At 40.0% G+C, this 16849-nt stretch overlaps 1 protein-coding gene across 2 annotated transcripts in view; it reads left to right on the forward strand.

The window, feature by feature from the left end:
* Positions 1-3019: 3019 nt before the first annotated feature.
* The window catches only part of prkcdb (protein kinase C, delta b), a 28598-nt gene continuing 14768 nt past the window's right edge, over positions 3020-16849 (forward strand). For both annotated transcript variants that reach the window (XM_026935399.3, XM_026935400.3), the window contains exons 1-2: positions 3020-3168; positions 16150-16271. In XM_026935399.3, the coding sequence (XP_026791200.1) occupies positions 16163-16271 (109 nt within the window). In that variant the 5' untranslated portion in view covers positions 3020-3168; positions 16150-16162. The remainder of the gene's footprint in view (positions 3169-16149; positions 16272-16849) is intronic.

A 16849-nucleotide genomic window follows, 5' to 3' on the forward strand; every position in this document is an offset into this window, starting at 1 on the left:
CAACCATGCAATTTTCCTCTAACCGTTCACCAAACATCCTATACATTTAACCATCGACTTTTTCAAGCAAAACAATAATGTTTAAGAACTTAAGATTTTTTCCCCCTAATTCAGGTCTGACAACCTCATTTTGTTAACATATCTTTTATATGAAATGTTCCATTTCCTCTCCTTTTGGTGTTAAATTATTTCTCACTTTCATTAACCGCTTTATCCTGGTCAGGGTCCCGGTGGATCTGGAGCCTATCCGGAAACTCTGTCCATAAAGGCATTGCACGCACACATTCACACACAGACGCTACTTAGTGAAGCCAATCCACCTACTGGCAAGGTTTCGGGATGTGGGAGGAAACTGAAGAACCCAGAAGAAACCTACAGAGATACAGGTAGAACAGGAGCTCAGGATCGGACCAGGGACCCTGGAGATGAGATGCGCAATGCTGCCCGCTGTGCCTCCCTGCACCCTGTGCATAATGTTTGTAGACAATAAAATAAAATTATTACCGAAGTTCTAGTTTATCACAGGTTTTACAAATGAGGCACTGCCATTATCATGAAAAAGAAGAAGTGAAAGAAGTGAAATTCTTTTCTTCGCATGTCCCAGCTTGTTAGGAGGCTGCAGAACACAGGGTCAGCCACGATACGCTGCCTCTGGAACGAGAGAGAGTTAAGGGCCTGGGGCTTCTGAGCAGTAACCCAGAGCCTTAATGGTTGAACCACCACTGCCCTAGCCATCAAGTATCACAGCATTTTTGCCATACTGTCTCACTACTAGTTCTGTCGCCAGTCTACAACATAAAAAAAGACACCATACAATTAAGTTAGTAATTAGTTCATACTTTCCCGTAATTACTCCCAAAACTAAAACTGAATCTAGAACCACTGATACATTGTCAAAGTTCTTTCTAAAACCCTAAACCTATTGTTCTCAAAATGTGGTCCAAAGATCTGCAGGACTGAGATGGATAGCTTCTATCACCCACTAGTTTTATCACTGTTATAGAATTATTCACTTTATATTAATGTGATCGAATGGTTTTAAACTAATACCAGTCAAATCTACATGCCTACAGTAAGGAAGGATGGGCCTAAGATTTGCTTAATATGTAAACTTATAATTGTATTGATGATACTCACAAGTTGTTGTATTGATGATACTCAGAAGATGAGTCATAATGGAGTATGAGGTTATTTTCCCAGGTTCCAAAAAAAAAAAAAGGCTACAAACTGTATCTGCCAACTTTATACTTGAGTAACACGTTAATCAGACAGGTGTGAGACAGCCAAGCACTATCATTTTCTTCCCTTCACATAAAGAGTGTATCTGATCATCTCAGAGTTTATTCTGGAATGAAGGTTCTTACTGATTCTTAAAGAAATTCACAAGATGAGGAAGAGATTACATGGTTGTGAAAAACCCAAACCAGAGGAAGGAAGGCAGGCAGGGGGAAAGAGGGAGAGGGAGATAAGAGCAAAGCAGAAGAGAAAGAGCGAGAAACAAAGGAAGAACGGACTGAAAAGGAGAAGAGACAGACAGCTAAGAAAGAATTGGTTCTAGGAGTTAGAAGAGAAGTGAAACAGTGCGACAGTTCAGGAGCAGTTGAAGATCTCACACACACCCACATACTCACACACACACACACACAGTTTTTCTCTAGGGTGGAATTTTCTGGAGCTTTTTAGTAAATTTGGGCATACAGATTCATGAGTTACACACTCCAGGTCTTATTAGCATCAGCTGAAGAAGTTGTTATAAATAGCAACACAGGAGCTCACACTACTTATATATGCAACAGCCTGGACTTAGAGCAAAGGGTGTAGCAGAGTAAGTAGGCGTCATGTGACCTCACAATGGGTGTGTGTGTGAGAGAGAGAGAGAGAGAGGCAGAGAGAGAGGCAGAGAGAGAGAGAGAGAGAGCAATATGTTATAGGCTTGTGTGATTTCCAGTATTGTGAGGTAAGAGCAAGGAGGAGTTCTCTGAGCTCAGGTTTCAGAGTGGGATCTCCCGACTCCATCTCACTCGTGACAGCTACCTCACCTGAGCACATGCAAAACAAAGGCAGGCTTTCTGAAGGTGCCTGTAGAAGCACACGCCTAACCTCAAGCAACACAGCCTCACTTGTTTCATGGAAAATGACTTCAGACTTACTTCCTTATTCCCCTTATTCTTAAAGCAATCTACAACAGCAAGAGATTACATGATTTGTTTTCAGTTTCTTTATTTCTAATTAAACTAATTGAACATAATCATCATTTTGTCAGCTACTTTCATGAATATTTTGTCTGAACCAAACATTTATGGTATGAAGCAGGAAAAAGTGAGAAGATCTTGACAGTGAGAAGTGAAAAAATGAACTTGACCTTATAGAGTGATGTTTCGGGGGTGGAGGAATCTTACTTGTATTTATTTATTTATTTATTTATTTATTTACACAAAGTCCAAGTTATAATGTATCAGGTTATTAGAATATTGATTTTTTTTAAATTATTTATTATTATTTATCTTTCAAGGAGGACAAAATCTTAATTTTAACCACAAAAGTCAAGTTATAAACCATAATGTTATTAAAAAAATTTATTTAAAAAAAAACATTTAGGATTATGTACATTCTTAAAGAAATCTAGAGGAAGAGATTACACGATTGTTTTCCAAAAAAAAAAAATTAAAACCTTAACACACAAAGATCAAGATATAAGGTATCATGTTATTTTAAAAAAACGTGTGGACTAAATGTCCTCGTGTAGAAATCGCCACGCCCTTTTTTTCACCTGTAGAAACGTCACATCGCGTCACCATGACAACTCTCAAAAAATCGCGACCGTACTAAATAGCTAGAGTTTCAAAAAAAAAAAAAAATGCACACTAGATAGTACGGTAGTATGCAGTGCTTAGACGTAGCCATGGAGACGCGCGAGAAGTGACGCGCTGGTAGCGTTCTAATTCGCCGTACTGTTTAGTATGCTAGTATGCGGTTTCTGGACGTGGCCAATGACTATGACAGCGGGGCGGGTACACACACACACACACACACACACACTTACACTTAGACTCGCTCTTTCCCTCTTACACACACTTCCTCATACACACCGTGTGTTGTGTTCTCCGGTCACTTTGTTAAGCACCAGAAAGGACTAGTTTACGCAGATTTCTTGGTCGTTTCTCTGAGGTAAGTTTGAAGACTTGGTTTAAAAATGAGCTTATAGTTGCAAAAAGTTCCCGAGACTTCACTTTTTACGTTTATGCAGATAGGAATATGAATACCAGGGATCATTAGAAGTGTTTTCATGTTTCTTCTGGTTATCAAATCATGTAAAAACTGCGCTTGTGGGTTGTTTAGCAGCATGAAGTAGCGCCGCGTTGTCAATTCACCAGAGCGGTGAAGTTCAGTTAAACCGCCGGTTAACAAAGAATGCACTTTTGGACAGGAAGTAACCATAACATGCGTGTTGTTTCATCTATTGTAGCGTTCAAGCCGCAGGAAAGACAATAAAACACGGTTGTGTATTGTATATTATGTGTTTTAGCGCAGTGAATGAAGGAACCGTGAGCTAGAACCGTTCTAGAGCGGGTGTTTAATGGAGCGCAGAGCGCTCGCGACGTTACGTAAGCAGAGCTCGCGGGACTTTGGGTGTACAATCTCTGAGGATTACTTTTATCTCTTTTTTTCTTTCTTGCACTGTTTCATGTCATATGTTGTAGAAAAGTCGCTTATACACGTGGGCAAGTGAAAGGAAGACAAAGGACATCATTCATTAACTAAACTCTATGTTTGTAGGTTGACAAGGCAGACTTTTTAATCAGTTGCTGTACAGTGGAGGCAGCTGCCAGCCTTGAAATGAACCGTGCCACCACCTCAGGTCAGATTAGCATTGTAGCATTGTGTGAGGAACTGTGTATCAGTTTGAACAGGTAGACTAGCAGAAAAAGAGGGGTACTAAGCTGTAGCATTCCTTGTAGTACACCTAGAAAGGTGGCTATAGTGTCTCTTTAAAGCTTTACTCTAAAAGGTATGTGCTTTAAATGTGTTTTTCAGGTGAACAGTACATATTAAAGCGTACCACATCAGTGACAAGGAGAGATAAAGTTTAGCACCTTGGTTTGTTTTTTAAACTGAAAGTGTATGGAGTAGAGTACAGTAAACAAAACTATTCATTTTTTTTCCCCAATACATAATCAGGTAGTGCCATGCTTCTTGCCTCCTCTTTGCCAACCCGCATCTACAACCCTGTATACACCTCTGTTACTTCAATCCTTTTTTTTTATTTTCACCTACTGACTTTATCTCATATCATTCATTCGGTTGTTTCTGCCACGCCATATCTATAACCCTGTATACAACTCTGTTACTTTTATCCTTTTTTTAATTTTCACCTACCCACTTTATCTCATATCATTCATTCGGTTGTTTTTGCCACCCCTAATCTACAACCCTGTATACACCTCTGTTACTTTTATCCTTTTTTAATTTTTATTTCTGTGGTTTTCTGATGCCAATTTAATATACTGCATCTTTTCATAATGATAATCTAGCTTTCACGCCTCGCAAATCAGGTTTTTAAAAATAATTCCAATTCTGTTAAAGCGTCAGATTAATTACGTAGGTGTCCTAAATATCAGAGGCTGGAGTAGTATTTCCAAGGCTGCATAAATGACTTTGGGTACTGTGAGAAATAGATACAGAGATCTTGTTCTACATTTTAAGATTTAGCCACGTCCCGGATCATATGACATCTCTCTGGATAACTACCAAAGTTTTTACCCAACACCTGATATTTTAATTATTGTCCGTCATGTTGTGGGGATTTATGACAGTGGAAATTTTATGACGTCATACATGAATAATGTTTTTTTATGATTTGTCTCAGCCTGAAATGTCGTAACAGTGTAGGTAGTTAATATGGACATATTGCATCATTTATTTGCTCATGTATTTTAAGATGAATTAAAAACAATATGGCGGATGGAACAACACACGACTGAAACAGGGCTTTGTGTTCAGTTTTCAACTAGAAATTTTTGATAAAATTATCACTTTATCATCAGTTTGAAATAAATGAAAGGCAGGCATTTTTATGCCGTAGATTTAGTAACGTTATCACAGATAAGCTGTAAAAACTGGAGGAAAGCTTTTTTCTCGCGTCTAATGATTATTTTTAAGCACAGTGTTTTGTTTTTGACTCTAATTTTGTGTGTTTTCTTGATGTAAAGCATTAGCTGCTGAGTGAGGAGTGCTTTTGTGCCAGCCACAGTCAATCCATAAGGCACTTTTGGATTTGGAATTGGTATTGAATATGACATTTATTTATGATTATTATACCAGAGTGCTATTTGGTTTTCCAATCTGATTTATGCTGTACGTAATCCTGATAATATTCTGATAATAAATGAATGAAGAATGTCTCATTTAACAAGGCAAGACCTAAAATTTTTGATATAGTGCAATTTTGTGTAAGGAGTCTCCAGTGTCAGTACTTTGTACCAGTCAGAAGTAAAACTTTGAGTTTTCCACCACGGGACGTTGCAGTTTGTTTGGACGTTGCGTTTTTATGGTAACAAGCCGCATTTTTGTGGATTATTAACACGAAACTGTTTATAGCTGCTATTACATAAGTGATAACAGGAACTAACTACATCACTGAATGTAGCTCTAAACGGATCAAAAATATGACGTGTCGTTCTGTAATAATAAAAAATTGTGATGTGCTAATGTGTTTTATTTCTTATTTAATAATTCTGGGTGACCCGAAACCCTAACCTATAATACAGGATACGCACTGGAAATATTTTGCATACTATCTCTACAGTGATAGTCTGTTTGTTTGCATTTTTACATTATGTGCATAATATTATCTCCACTCTTTCTTTCTTTTCCACCTGGTCTCTCTGGAGTTGCTTCTTATCCAGTAATTGTGTTTGGTGACACATCAGCACTCATCCAAAGAACATGCTTTTGCTGTATCCCTCAGCGCAGTCTGCTGGTTCGACTCTGACTCATTTTCCAACACTCGTTTTTTTAACTACTCGTCAATTTCTCGCTTGTTTTTGGTGCTGAATCGACGTGACATGGATGAAGAAAGAAGTGGTGAACACCCCCTACTTCGTTTGCCTTAAAGAGCACATTTAAATCGTCTGTATGCTCTGCCTCGCAGTATTACTCTACTGACCACAGAGCTCTGTTCTGACATGCACAGTGGCTCATCCTCTTTTGATATGCAAGCATGTTGACGCTGCAAACATGTGGTTTCTTTTGTTCCTGTTATCAGTTCTACCAAAGAGAACAGCCTGTAGCATTCATTCATTCTCTTCAGTTTTTTCATTATTAAATTGCACACTACAAGACAATGTTGTGTTTATTGTATTCAGTGCAACACTAAGGACACAGAACAGTAGCTGATCTAGACCAAACCTGAGCTAACTGATGGCACTCACAGAAGAGTTATGTAAGAGCTACGAGAGAGCGTCTAGCACTCACACCTAACCCTCGCATAGCTCTTAAGTAGGTATCACATAGTGGTTGCATGACTTTGCATATCTCTCCTGTAGCTCTCATGTAACTCTTGTTTAGATTTTGCATGAAACTTTTGCATTGATATCTTGCATTTAGTTCTTGCATAGATCTTGCATATACATCCTGAGATGCACCTGCGTATCTCTCGCGCAGATCTCGTGTAGCTCTCGCGCAGATCTCGTGTAGCTCTCGCACAGATCTCGTGTAGCTCTCGGACAGATCTCGTGTAGCTTTCGCACAGATCTTGTGTAGCTCTTTCACGGATCTTGTGTAGCTCTTTCGCGGATCTCGTGTAGCTCTTGCACAGATCTCGTGTAGCTCTCGCACAGATCTCGTGTAGCTTTCGCACGGATCTCGTGTAGCTTTCGCACGGATCTCGTGTAGCTCTTTCACAGATCTCGTGTATCTCTCGCACAGATCTCGGGTAGCTCTCGCACAGATCTCGTGTAGCTCTCGCACAGATCTCGTGTAGCTCTCGCACAGATCTCGTGTAGCTCTCGCACAGATCTCGTGTAGCTCTTTCGCAGATCTCGTGTAGCCCTCGCACGGATCTCGTGTAGCTCTCGCACAGATCTCATGTAGCTTTTGCACAGATCTTGTATAGCTCTTTCACAGATCTCGTGTACTGTACATCTCGCACAGATCTCGCGTAGCTCTCGCACAGATGTCATGTAGCTCTTTCACAGATCTCGTGTAGCCCTTGCACGGATCTTGTGTAGCTCTCGCACAGATCTCGCGTAGCTCTCGCACAGATGTCATGTAGCTCTTACACAGATCTCGTGTAGCCCTTGCACGGATCTTGTGTAGCTCTCGCACAGATCTCGCGTAGCTCTCGCACAGATGTCATGTAGCTCTTACACAGATATCGTGTAACTCTAAAATAGCTTGTGTGGCTCCCACAGAGATGCTATTTACATGTGCAGGGCTAGGTGTTTGTCTTTAACAGCTTGTTGTATGCTAGAGGTCCATGTGTTTATTTATTTATTTATTTTTTTTTTTTTTGCATGCTAACACCCTTCAAACAGCAAACAGCATGTGTTTATTACCCATATTTGTTCTGTGTCACTTATACACAACAGTGTCTGGCTAACATATTTATCCTCACTCACAATACTGAGAGGACTGTTATTGAAACACACACACACACACACACACACACACACACACACTGTGCTGCTTCGTGTTGGTGGTTGGCAGACAGGAGGTGCTCTGAGTGCAGCGGGTGGCCTGGTGAGGTTAATGAAGTCTTTGTGAAGTGTGTACAAAGCAGAAATGGATACCAGGCTTAATGCACCGAGAGACAAGAGCAAAAGGCGTTTCACCTTTAGGGAGACATGCCAACACACACACACACACACACACACACACACAGTTTTGAGTTACGTTTGAGTTACATTACTCTTAACACGCATCTGTCTCATGCACACCAACACATGCACACTCTCAGTCGTTGCCACATACACACACACACACACACACACACACAAACTCACTTACATTGGCAGACCTGTTTTCAGACCTGTTCCTGCATTCTTTGTCTGTGATAATGAATCAGAGAGAGTAGCTCAGCAGGTTTGACTGTACCCTGGTACTGTTCACACACAAACACACACCTGCATGTACGCACTCACACACACACACACACACACACACACACACACACACACACACACACACACACTGCACATGTGCAAACAGGGAGTCTGGAATACACAACGTGCCCTGTTTTATAGAGGAATCAGCCTTTTCACACTGACTTAGAGCTGTGTGTTTGTGTGTGTGTGTGTGTGTGTGTGTGTGTGAGAGAGAGAGAGAGAGAGAGAGAGAGACTGCTGAGAGAGAGGCTGCTGTTTCTGAGCCTGAGGGAAGAGAGAGAAATCAATTGCTTTCTGAAATGAGTCACATGGCACCTACCTCGCCATTGACCTTGAACCCTTTTTGACATCTTTTCTTTCTTTCTTTCTTTCTTTCTCAGCCTCTTATTTACTTTTTTTCATCATTATTTCTTTTGCAATTGGTGTATCAAGAAGAACTGGGCTTTCATTCCCCTGCATGCAATGACATTGAGAATTGCACGTATGAGAAAGAATGAAAGAACAACAGCTAATAAGAGTGGCTTCGATCGCACTCACAGTACTGAAACTAATATGTAAAGTCTTTCTCAAACCATCCAAATCTGATGGAAATTTACCTGGAGAGGTCACTTGACGGCTTTAGGTTTTCACGCCGAAGATTTTCCTCGCTGCAGTGTTTTAAATCAGATGTAACACACGTCACCCCGGTAATGTGTGCTCAACACACTGGCAAAATGTTTCAGGTGTGGCAGATTTGGAACTGAACTCTGTCTTGGAACCATGAATAAAAGTATAGATAGGTAGGTAGGTAGGTAGGTAGGTAGGTAGATAGATAGATAGATAGATAGTAGTGCAGGTTGTTGCAGCCAGTAGGGGTGACTGTTTCAGAAAAGTGCATCAGGGGGAAGTTGAGCGATAAAAGCATCTAAATTGGCACTTTCCTGTATCAGTAAAGTCTAAAACCTAGAATATATCTTTAAAAAAAAAGTAAAAATATATTTAAGTTGCCTGTAAGGATTTAGGATATATTTTCACACCACAGGGCATCCCCAAAGACTCCATACATAGGGGAAATCATCCATGTTGTGTATCCATAAGATTTTTTTTCTTTAGAAACTACACTTTAAATTGATTAAAACCACTAAAACACTTAAACACTAAAATACAGGAAAATAAATACATGGCTAAAAATGCAACATAGACAAAACCACAGTTTCCACAAATATAATAAAGTGCAAAGCATAAATATAATAAAAATCAATTCAGCCTCTTTATATGAAAACAATTCCAATTAAAAAAAATTCCAATTCCAAATTTTCTATTTGTTAAAGATCGACTCAAATTAAATTTTTCTTCCTCCGATATCTGAGCCACCATTTTTTTTCCCCACTCGCCTTGAACCAAACCCGATCCTCTGTATTGAATTGATGCTGCCTCTAATTAGATCATATTGATTCATTTAAAAGAATCAAGAAGACCTGTCTGAAGGAGAAACATAGGCCTATTGTCAAGTGTATGAATAAGCTAAGGACACATATGGCTACTTTGAGAACGGATTCGAGTGCGTCAGAATGATAAAGCTATCTCATTATCTGGTAGTCTTCCATCCAGTAGAGCATGTTTGGGACTTGAAAGCTTTGAGAAATAGTAGTCACATTTCTGTGTTTACTCCATTTGTTAGAATCTAGATGTTCTGCTGGAACTTAAATCTGATGACACAGGACATCACGTAGGCTTCAGGTGTTGGTAAGAAGAAAAGTATGCCGAGACTGATGGTTAAACATCACACACACCTCAGGCAGGATAAACAGGTTAGCCTGCCTCGTTTAGGCCGTTTCATATCTGATCAGAAGCAGCTTGATGACCTGACTGTATGCTTCCTTATGTTCCGGACAAGAGTCTTTCCTCAGCCAGAGTGACTAAATGCTCTTGAAGGCTTCCTGAAATCCAGTTCTGCACACTTTGCTCAGTGTTTAGCTCAACAGAAGGACCTGGATCACAGAGACATGTTCAAGACTGGATTGTCCATGATATTAGTATCTTGGCACACCCATCAGCCAATCAGAGTAGAGCAGAGAAGTCTTGCATCAGTCCAGAAACTGTGGAGATGTAAATAAGCACAAGAACAGTGACTACAGCGAGCAGCTTTTTTTTTGGCGAAGTCACATGATCACCAGTCCTACCATTTGTCAGTAAAGCCAGTTTTATACTGTGCGATTACTGCGCTCTTTTAAGATTAGTACTTGTCACACTGTACAAGATGATCCCAAAAAAATCTTGGCTGTCTGTGCGATAATATTCGTTCTTCGTGTCATACCTAAAGAACATTACTGCGGTCTGCTTACATCATCAACCAGCATGATCCACTCTCATGAAGGCATTATTTTAGTCTTATTTTATCTTATTTTATTTTAGTCTTTATTTTAGTCCATTAGCATGTTTTGTTTACATTTCACCAACACTGCTCCAGAATCTGTAGCTGTCCTGTGAGATCTGTGTAATTCTATGCCAACCTCCGATTGCTGCCTTTTAGATGAGTGTCGAAGCAGAACTCACATGCTGAGATTATAATTAAAGTCCCAAAATTATGGCGCATTATCTGTTTATTGACGTTGTTTATTGATGAAGTTTTGTACAGTTTTGAATCTTTAAACTTGTAAAATATTCATATTTTTTCATAAATTCTTTTTCCTTTGTTTCTGTATCAGTTATTTTTGTATCATACAAGATGCAAGAAGTCAGAGTGAGGTCGTGTTTGAGTGATTAACACAACAACCAATAACATTTGAGATATGCAAGGCCCACCCCTGGAGGCTGGACATACGTCATCTAGAGAGGATTTAATTAGAGGAATGCAAGACTAGTACAGGATGAGTAATCAAAAAATTGTATTGTTTTCACAAAGATGACGAGCTGTATAATTAAAGTTAAAATATGCCCAAAACAATTGTTTGGTATTTTGTGTCGACAACTTTACGGAACAGGTACAAAAACACTGAAACACCAATTTTGATATATATTTTTAGTATAATGCTGAAACGCCTTCAAGTATTGTGATATGATATTTTTTGTCTTATCACTCAGCCCTATTACTAAAGACTGATGCAGTCCTGTTTGACCCACGTTATGTGGCAATATTAATGAAAATCAAACCAGCACCCTGCTATACATGCATACACACAAGCTTGTTACCTTGAATAGGGACGGGATTACAGCTGTGTCGCTTGTTACTGGTGATGTGACGTGTTTGGACCACCTGCTTCTGCTCCTGCAGCGATGACGCTCCAAGTTTTAATGATTCCTGTTCAAAGACTTTACACCATTCACAGCAACACTTCCTCAGAAAACGTTGGAAGCTCTGCTCCCACACACACACACACACACACACTCCCATGAACTTGACCCCCAGGACCTCATATAGCTTCACGCTTCATTTGAATGAGCGCCTTATTAAAGTTTATTGGTTTAGAAATCCTAAACTCCTTCTGTGAGAGAAAAGGGGCTGAAAGCAGAGTGAAAGAAAGGAACGAGAGAGTGAGAGAGCGAGCTTATCTTTCTGTCGAGAACGCAAAATGTGCTGACTGCAGTCTGGGCAAATGTCTGTTCACAAGCCGGCCTTTCTTTTGGAAAAGAAATATAATATGTCAAAGAAGAAAATGATTTTTCCCAGAATAACACGCAGAGTCGTTACTTACTGACTATACTCTGCTGACTTGCGCTTCTTTAACAGTGAATATGTGTGCGTGTGTGTGTGTGTTCACGTAACCAGAGACGAGGTTAAGAGGAGAGTAGGAGGTATCTAAGATATACACACACACACACACACACAGGTCTGCACTGCCAGGTTGTCTCACAGTAACTGCTATTACGGCTGAACAAACACACCAGTCGGGCAGCCACACAGTGTGTAAACTAGTAATGAACCAGACAAGCTGTGTGTTAGTACATAATGTACGTGTATGTGTGTACATGTGGGTAAAGAAAGATTCAGAGACATGCCTTATTACACCTGTGTAACTAGACAGAGAAGAACCTAGTTTCACTTGTGTGTAATATCTAATGTTTATTTGCTTTTGCAGCACCAGTGCTTTGTCATTTATGCTGTTTGCTTTAGATAATTGTTGGCACAGGATTTGGCACATTCGAATCACGCACACTTTGGCGTGACAGGTGAAAAGCTGACCTGTTACTCATCACGCATTAGATACACTTAAGGGGATTTTGTTAACAACGCCTCTGAAAGATAACAAACCTTCACGCTTTGTCTGAAGTGCTTCTGAAAGGAGTTTGGAAAAAAACCAAACTATTATTAGTTGTTATTTCTAGGCTGTCCATCAACAGGAGGGGCGGGTTCATGAACAGCAAGTAGTAATGGGAAAACAGTGATACACGCTAACAGTGTAGGAGTATATTTTAGTATATTACTAATCACTACTCACTGATTTTCTAAGCAGATCCAGATGACTTTTATTTCTCTTAAATCACAATATGGATTTTTATTTATTTAAGAACAACATAAAATACTTTTTATCTATTTGTAGTTACATTTAATGTAGTGGAGCGTCCACATCCACGAAACAAGTTAGTTCCTGTTATCACCTGCGTTATAGCCGCTGTAAACAGTCATTCCCTCAACAGCCTCTTTTCTCTCTCGAAGCATAAAAATCAAAATTCCTGAAGACTTTCCTGTGTCGTAAAACTTAATTACAGCTTTACATCTGATTTGTTACAAAGCACTGACACTGGAGACTCCTTCCATAAATGTTAAATGTACAACTCCTCACACCATCACATCACATCAATTAATAGGCTTGTTTTTTGTCCTTGGGTAAGTTGTTACTTTAGAAAAGATAATGTATTAATATAAACCTGTGATTGGCTCCGTTCAATTCCCTTTTGTTCATTAGTCAGTAATGATCAGTGTCAGACTTTTCTGCTTTCCATCAAACTGCTTTTTTCCACAAAACTCTTAATGGTGGAGAAAGCTTGACTGCATATCCTAAAGATTGCTTTTATCATGATGTTATGTAGTTCTAGGAGTTAAACTTCTGTTTGCACAATGTTTGCAGTTCAGCACACCGCACATCGCAACTCAACACCGTGTTCTAAACGAAGACGACAAACAACCCTAAACCGCCACCGCAGTCATAACTGTTAAGGTATCTTTTGGACGCACTGTTTGCTAAGCTACCGGCTATATGGCACAGCCAGGCTGTCTCGGTTATAATCACACACACACACACTTACTTTAGCAGGATGCGTGCCACAACGGTAATCAAGGATGCAGGGACGTTTCCATGCCTGACAGAGGAGTGTGTACAAATATAAGCACACTCCTGGAGAACTACAGACAACAGTCAGCCATTTTGTTCATAACTGCATTAGAAATTGATTTGAAGGGATTAGTAATTTATTATGAAATATATCAGAATGGATTAATACAAAATCAATATCAATTTTAAGCATTTAAGACTGTAAGGGTGTAAAGTTTGTGGTTGTGTTTGCATCTCATATATATTTTGTCTCTCTTTCTGTCAGTCTGTCTCTCTCTCTCTCTTTCTCTCTCTCTCTCTCTCTCTCTGTCTCGCTGTCTCTCTGTCCCCTCCTTTGCAGTGTGTGCTCATTTTTTCCACTCTCTCCTGGGAAACTAGTGGGTCTTTTTTAACGTCATCTGCAGCTATGTCTGTGTGTGTGCGCATGTGTCTGTGTGTGTCTGTGTGTGTGTGTGTGTGTGTGTGTGTGTGTGTGTGTCTTTCCCAGTTTATATGAGAGAGAAATTTTGGTCCATTCTTAAAATTGTTTCTTTCTCAGGATGTCGGCTTTGTCCATACTGTATTTGTGTGAAAATATTCTTATGGTGACAGGATTTGTTTGTGTGTTTTTAAAAAGTCAGTGTCTACAATGCAAGCAATGTGCGCTTTCTGTGTGAGTGTGTAACAGCTCTTGAAACGCACAATCCCACTCAGTCCCACTCCACCTGCTCCACATTTCATTCCTGCTCTTAATCAGCGCTCCACTGGTGCAGAGAAACACACGTCCCACCCGGTTTGTTCCGTCCTTCTTTACAGGACCCTTACTCTCGTGTCCCTTCCCAACTTATAGATGCCTGGCTGCTACTCACAATGTCCTGTTATGATGTAAGCATGCCTTATCAGCGTGGGTACCGAAATGTTAGCATATGTCATTGCTTTGGAAAATATTTAGCTTATCTGCTGTTGAAAAATGCACTCGGGTGAAAGCTTCTCAGGGGATGACATTGAACTTTCCACCGTTTTGTTATAAGAAGCAAGACCTATAGGGTTCCAGCGAAAATTGTCTATGCTACTCAGGAACCAACTGTTTGGGCAAAAATGCAGTCTGGAATCTGCAGCTCAGTCGCCGTCTAATCCTCACCATAGCAACGCGCTAAAACCCAGGACTCACACACCCCCCGTCTTTTTGTTTTTGAGCAACATTGTGACTGTATTGTAATCTGGGATCAGTTTGAGTCCCACTGAACGCATGCCAGGATGAGTGCCAGCAGACTTGTGAGCTGGCCTGAGATCAGCTTCTTTCAGCATCCACGCTGGTTTTCATGCCAACGAAATTAAGAAGCTGATCTGTGATCGGCTTCTTACGGCATTCATGCCAGCTTGAGCGCAGTGAAGCTGTGAGCTGACCTGAGATCAGTTTCTTCCAGCTCTTGTGTTAATGTTGGCTTGAGTGCAGTGTAGTTGTGAGCTGCTCTCAGATCAGCTTCTCTTAGTGTCCAAACTGGTTTAAGTGCCAGTGACTTTGTGCGCTGACCTGGGATCAGCTTCAACCAGCATCTATCTATTAGTGCCTTTGAACTCTTAAGCTGATCTAAGATTCACTGGCAATTAAAGAGCTGACGTGGGATTGTTTTTTCCAGCGTCTATGCTTGTTTAAGTGCCTTTGAACTCAAATGCTGATACGAGATAATTTTGTTTTTGTCCAAACTGGTTTAAGTGCCAATAAACTTGTGATCTGATGTGAGATCAACTTCTTCCAGTGTCTGTGCTGGTTTGAATTCAGTGAACACATGAGCAGATGGAGGATCGTGGGGGTTTAAGTGCCAAGGGGTCTCAGGAGCAGCCCTGCTGTTGGATGGTTTTTGCAAAAAAGAACGAAATCTGTCCATGCCTGCTGTATCTGCAAACAGTTTCCTTCCAGTTAGAAACCACAGCTTCCAAACTGCTTCCTCGTTTTTACAGAAATACAACTTTACCCTGTAAAGTCCCTGGGTCATAAGATCCCTTATCATATGAGTAGATGTATATTCATTGCACAGCAGAACTGTAATCTGTGTCATATTATGAAATGGTGTAAAGGCCAGTTGTGACACACTTTGGCGGTGGAATCACTTGAGAGACGGTGTGTGTGCCCTTGCGGACATGTGTAGGTGTGTTTTGAGCTTTAATGCCATCAGGAATGCAGTTCAGTCCAACTTCAGTTGCTGTGTTTGGAAAATGATATCTAAGAAACTTCAAGTTCATGAAAGCATTTTTTACATTTTATTTTGTACATAAAAGGACATGAAGCTGATGCAAACACAGGAAAAAGTGTTTCAGGCAGACTACAGCAATGTGTGAAATTTTTGGTTTTCACGAAAGGAAGGGGAACAAGAAATGATGAAAGGCTGCGTTAACTCAAAATGCACAAGGTTTTTTTTTTTAAAAAGCAAATAGTTGTAGTTGCTAACAGTTTTGTGTGACATTAGCACATTTATTTTTAGTCATGCCTGCACATTTAGTTCATTTCTGTAATGACTTCCGCTTCACACATGATCACATGTCTATGTACAAGCTTTTCACAGACATTGGGGATTCTTACAGCCTGAATAAAACACATCAAACGTACAGTTAATCCACGACAGTTATGTAGTGTGAAGGAAATGAAAAAATGGCTTTCACTGTCGTGCGAGCGGTTACTGTGTGGGATGTTCTAATGTGGAAGTTTCTCTTTCTGTGGCAACTCCTAAGACATTTCCTGTATATAGATCCAGCTCTGCACACAGCTGTTTGAACATCTGTTTGATTTATGTTTCTCTTTATGCGTGTTTCAGGTGTGTGTTCACCATGGCTCCGTTCCTGCGGATCGCCTTTAACGATTTTAGTTTGGGAAGCCTTCCTCCTTTGACCGATGCACCGTTCTGTGCCATCAAGATGAAGGAGTCTCTCAGCACGGGTTAGTATGTCTGAGTGTCTGAGTAAAATGCCCACACACACACACACACACACACACGCACACACAATGCAGCCTACATAATAAACCTCCTAGTTCATATTAATACTGTGAAGCACTGATATGATATTATTATAATTAGTGGCATTATCATGATTCTGATTGGCTGCTGGACATCTCTAATGTATGTCATGTCAAAAATGTCATCACAGTTTATAAATCAGTGCACCTGATTCTCTGTGACCATGACAACAAGCCTAATTAAAGGTTTAGGCTATGCCTGCATGTATACTTCTCTACGCCCTTTTATGTTCATACATTTTTCTAAATAAATTTTTTTTTAAAAGCCCAATGACAAGGATTTACAGAGAAAGGAATTATTTATAGGCATGAGTGGATGCAAATGTTATAATGTGACAAAAATAGAGTGACTTCCCTGTTTGTGACGTAACCATAGCAACTGTCTTTTAAAGGTAGCCTACTGAGGGATTTAAACAATTAACTAAAGGAAATAATAAGTAATATATGTAATAAGTAATATATAATATATGCGATAAGGCCAGCCAAAGAGCCCCATTAAG

Source organism: Pangasianodon hypophthalmus, chromosome 20 (assembly GCF_027358585.1).
Source record: "Pangasianodon hypophthalmus isolate fPanHyp1 chromosome 20, fPanHyp1.pri, whole genome shotgun sequence".
Lineage (NCBI taxonomy): Eukaryota > Metazoa > Chordata > Actinopteri > Siluriformes > Pangasiidae > Pangasianodon > Pangasianodon hypophthalmus.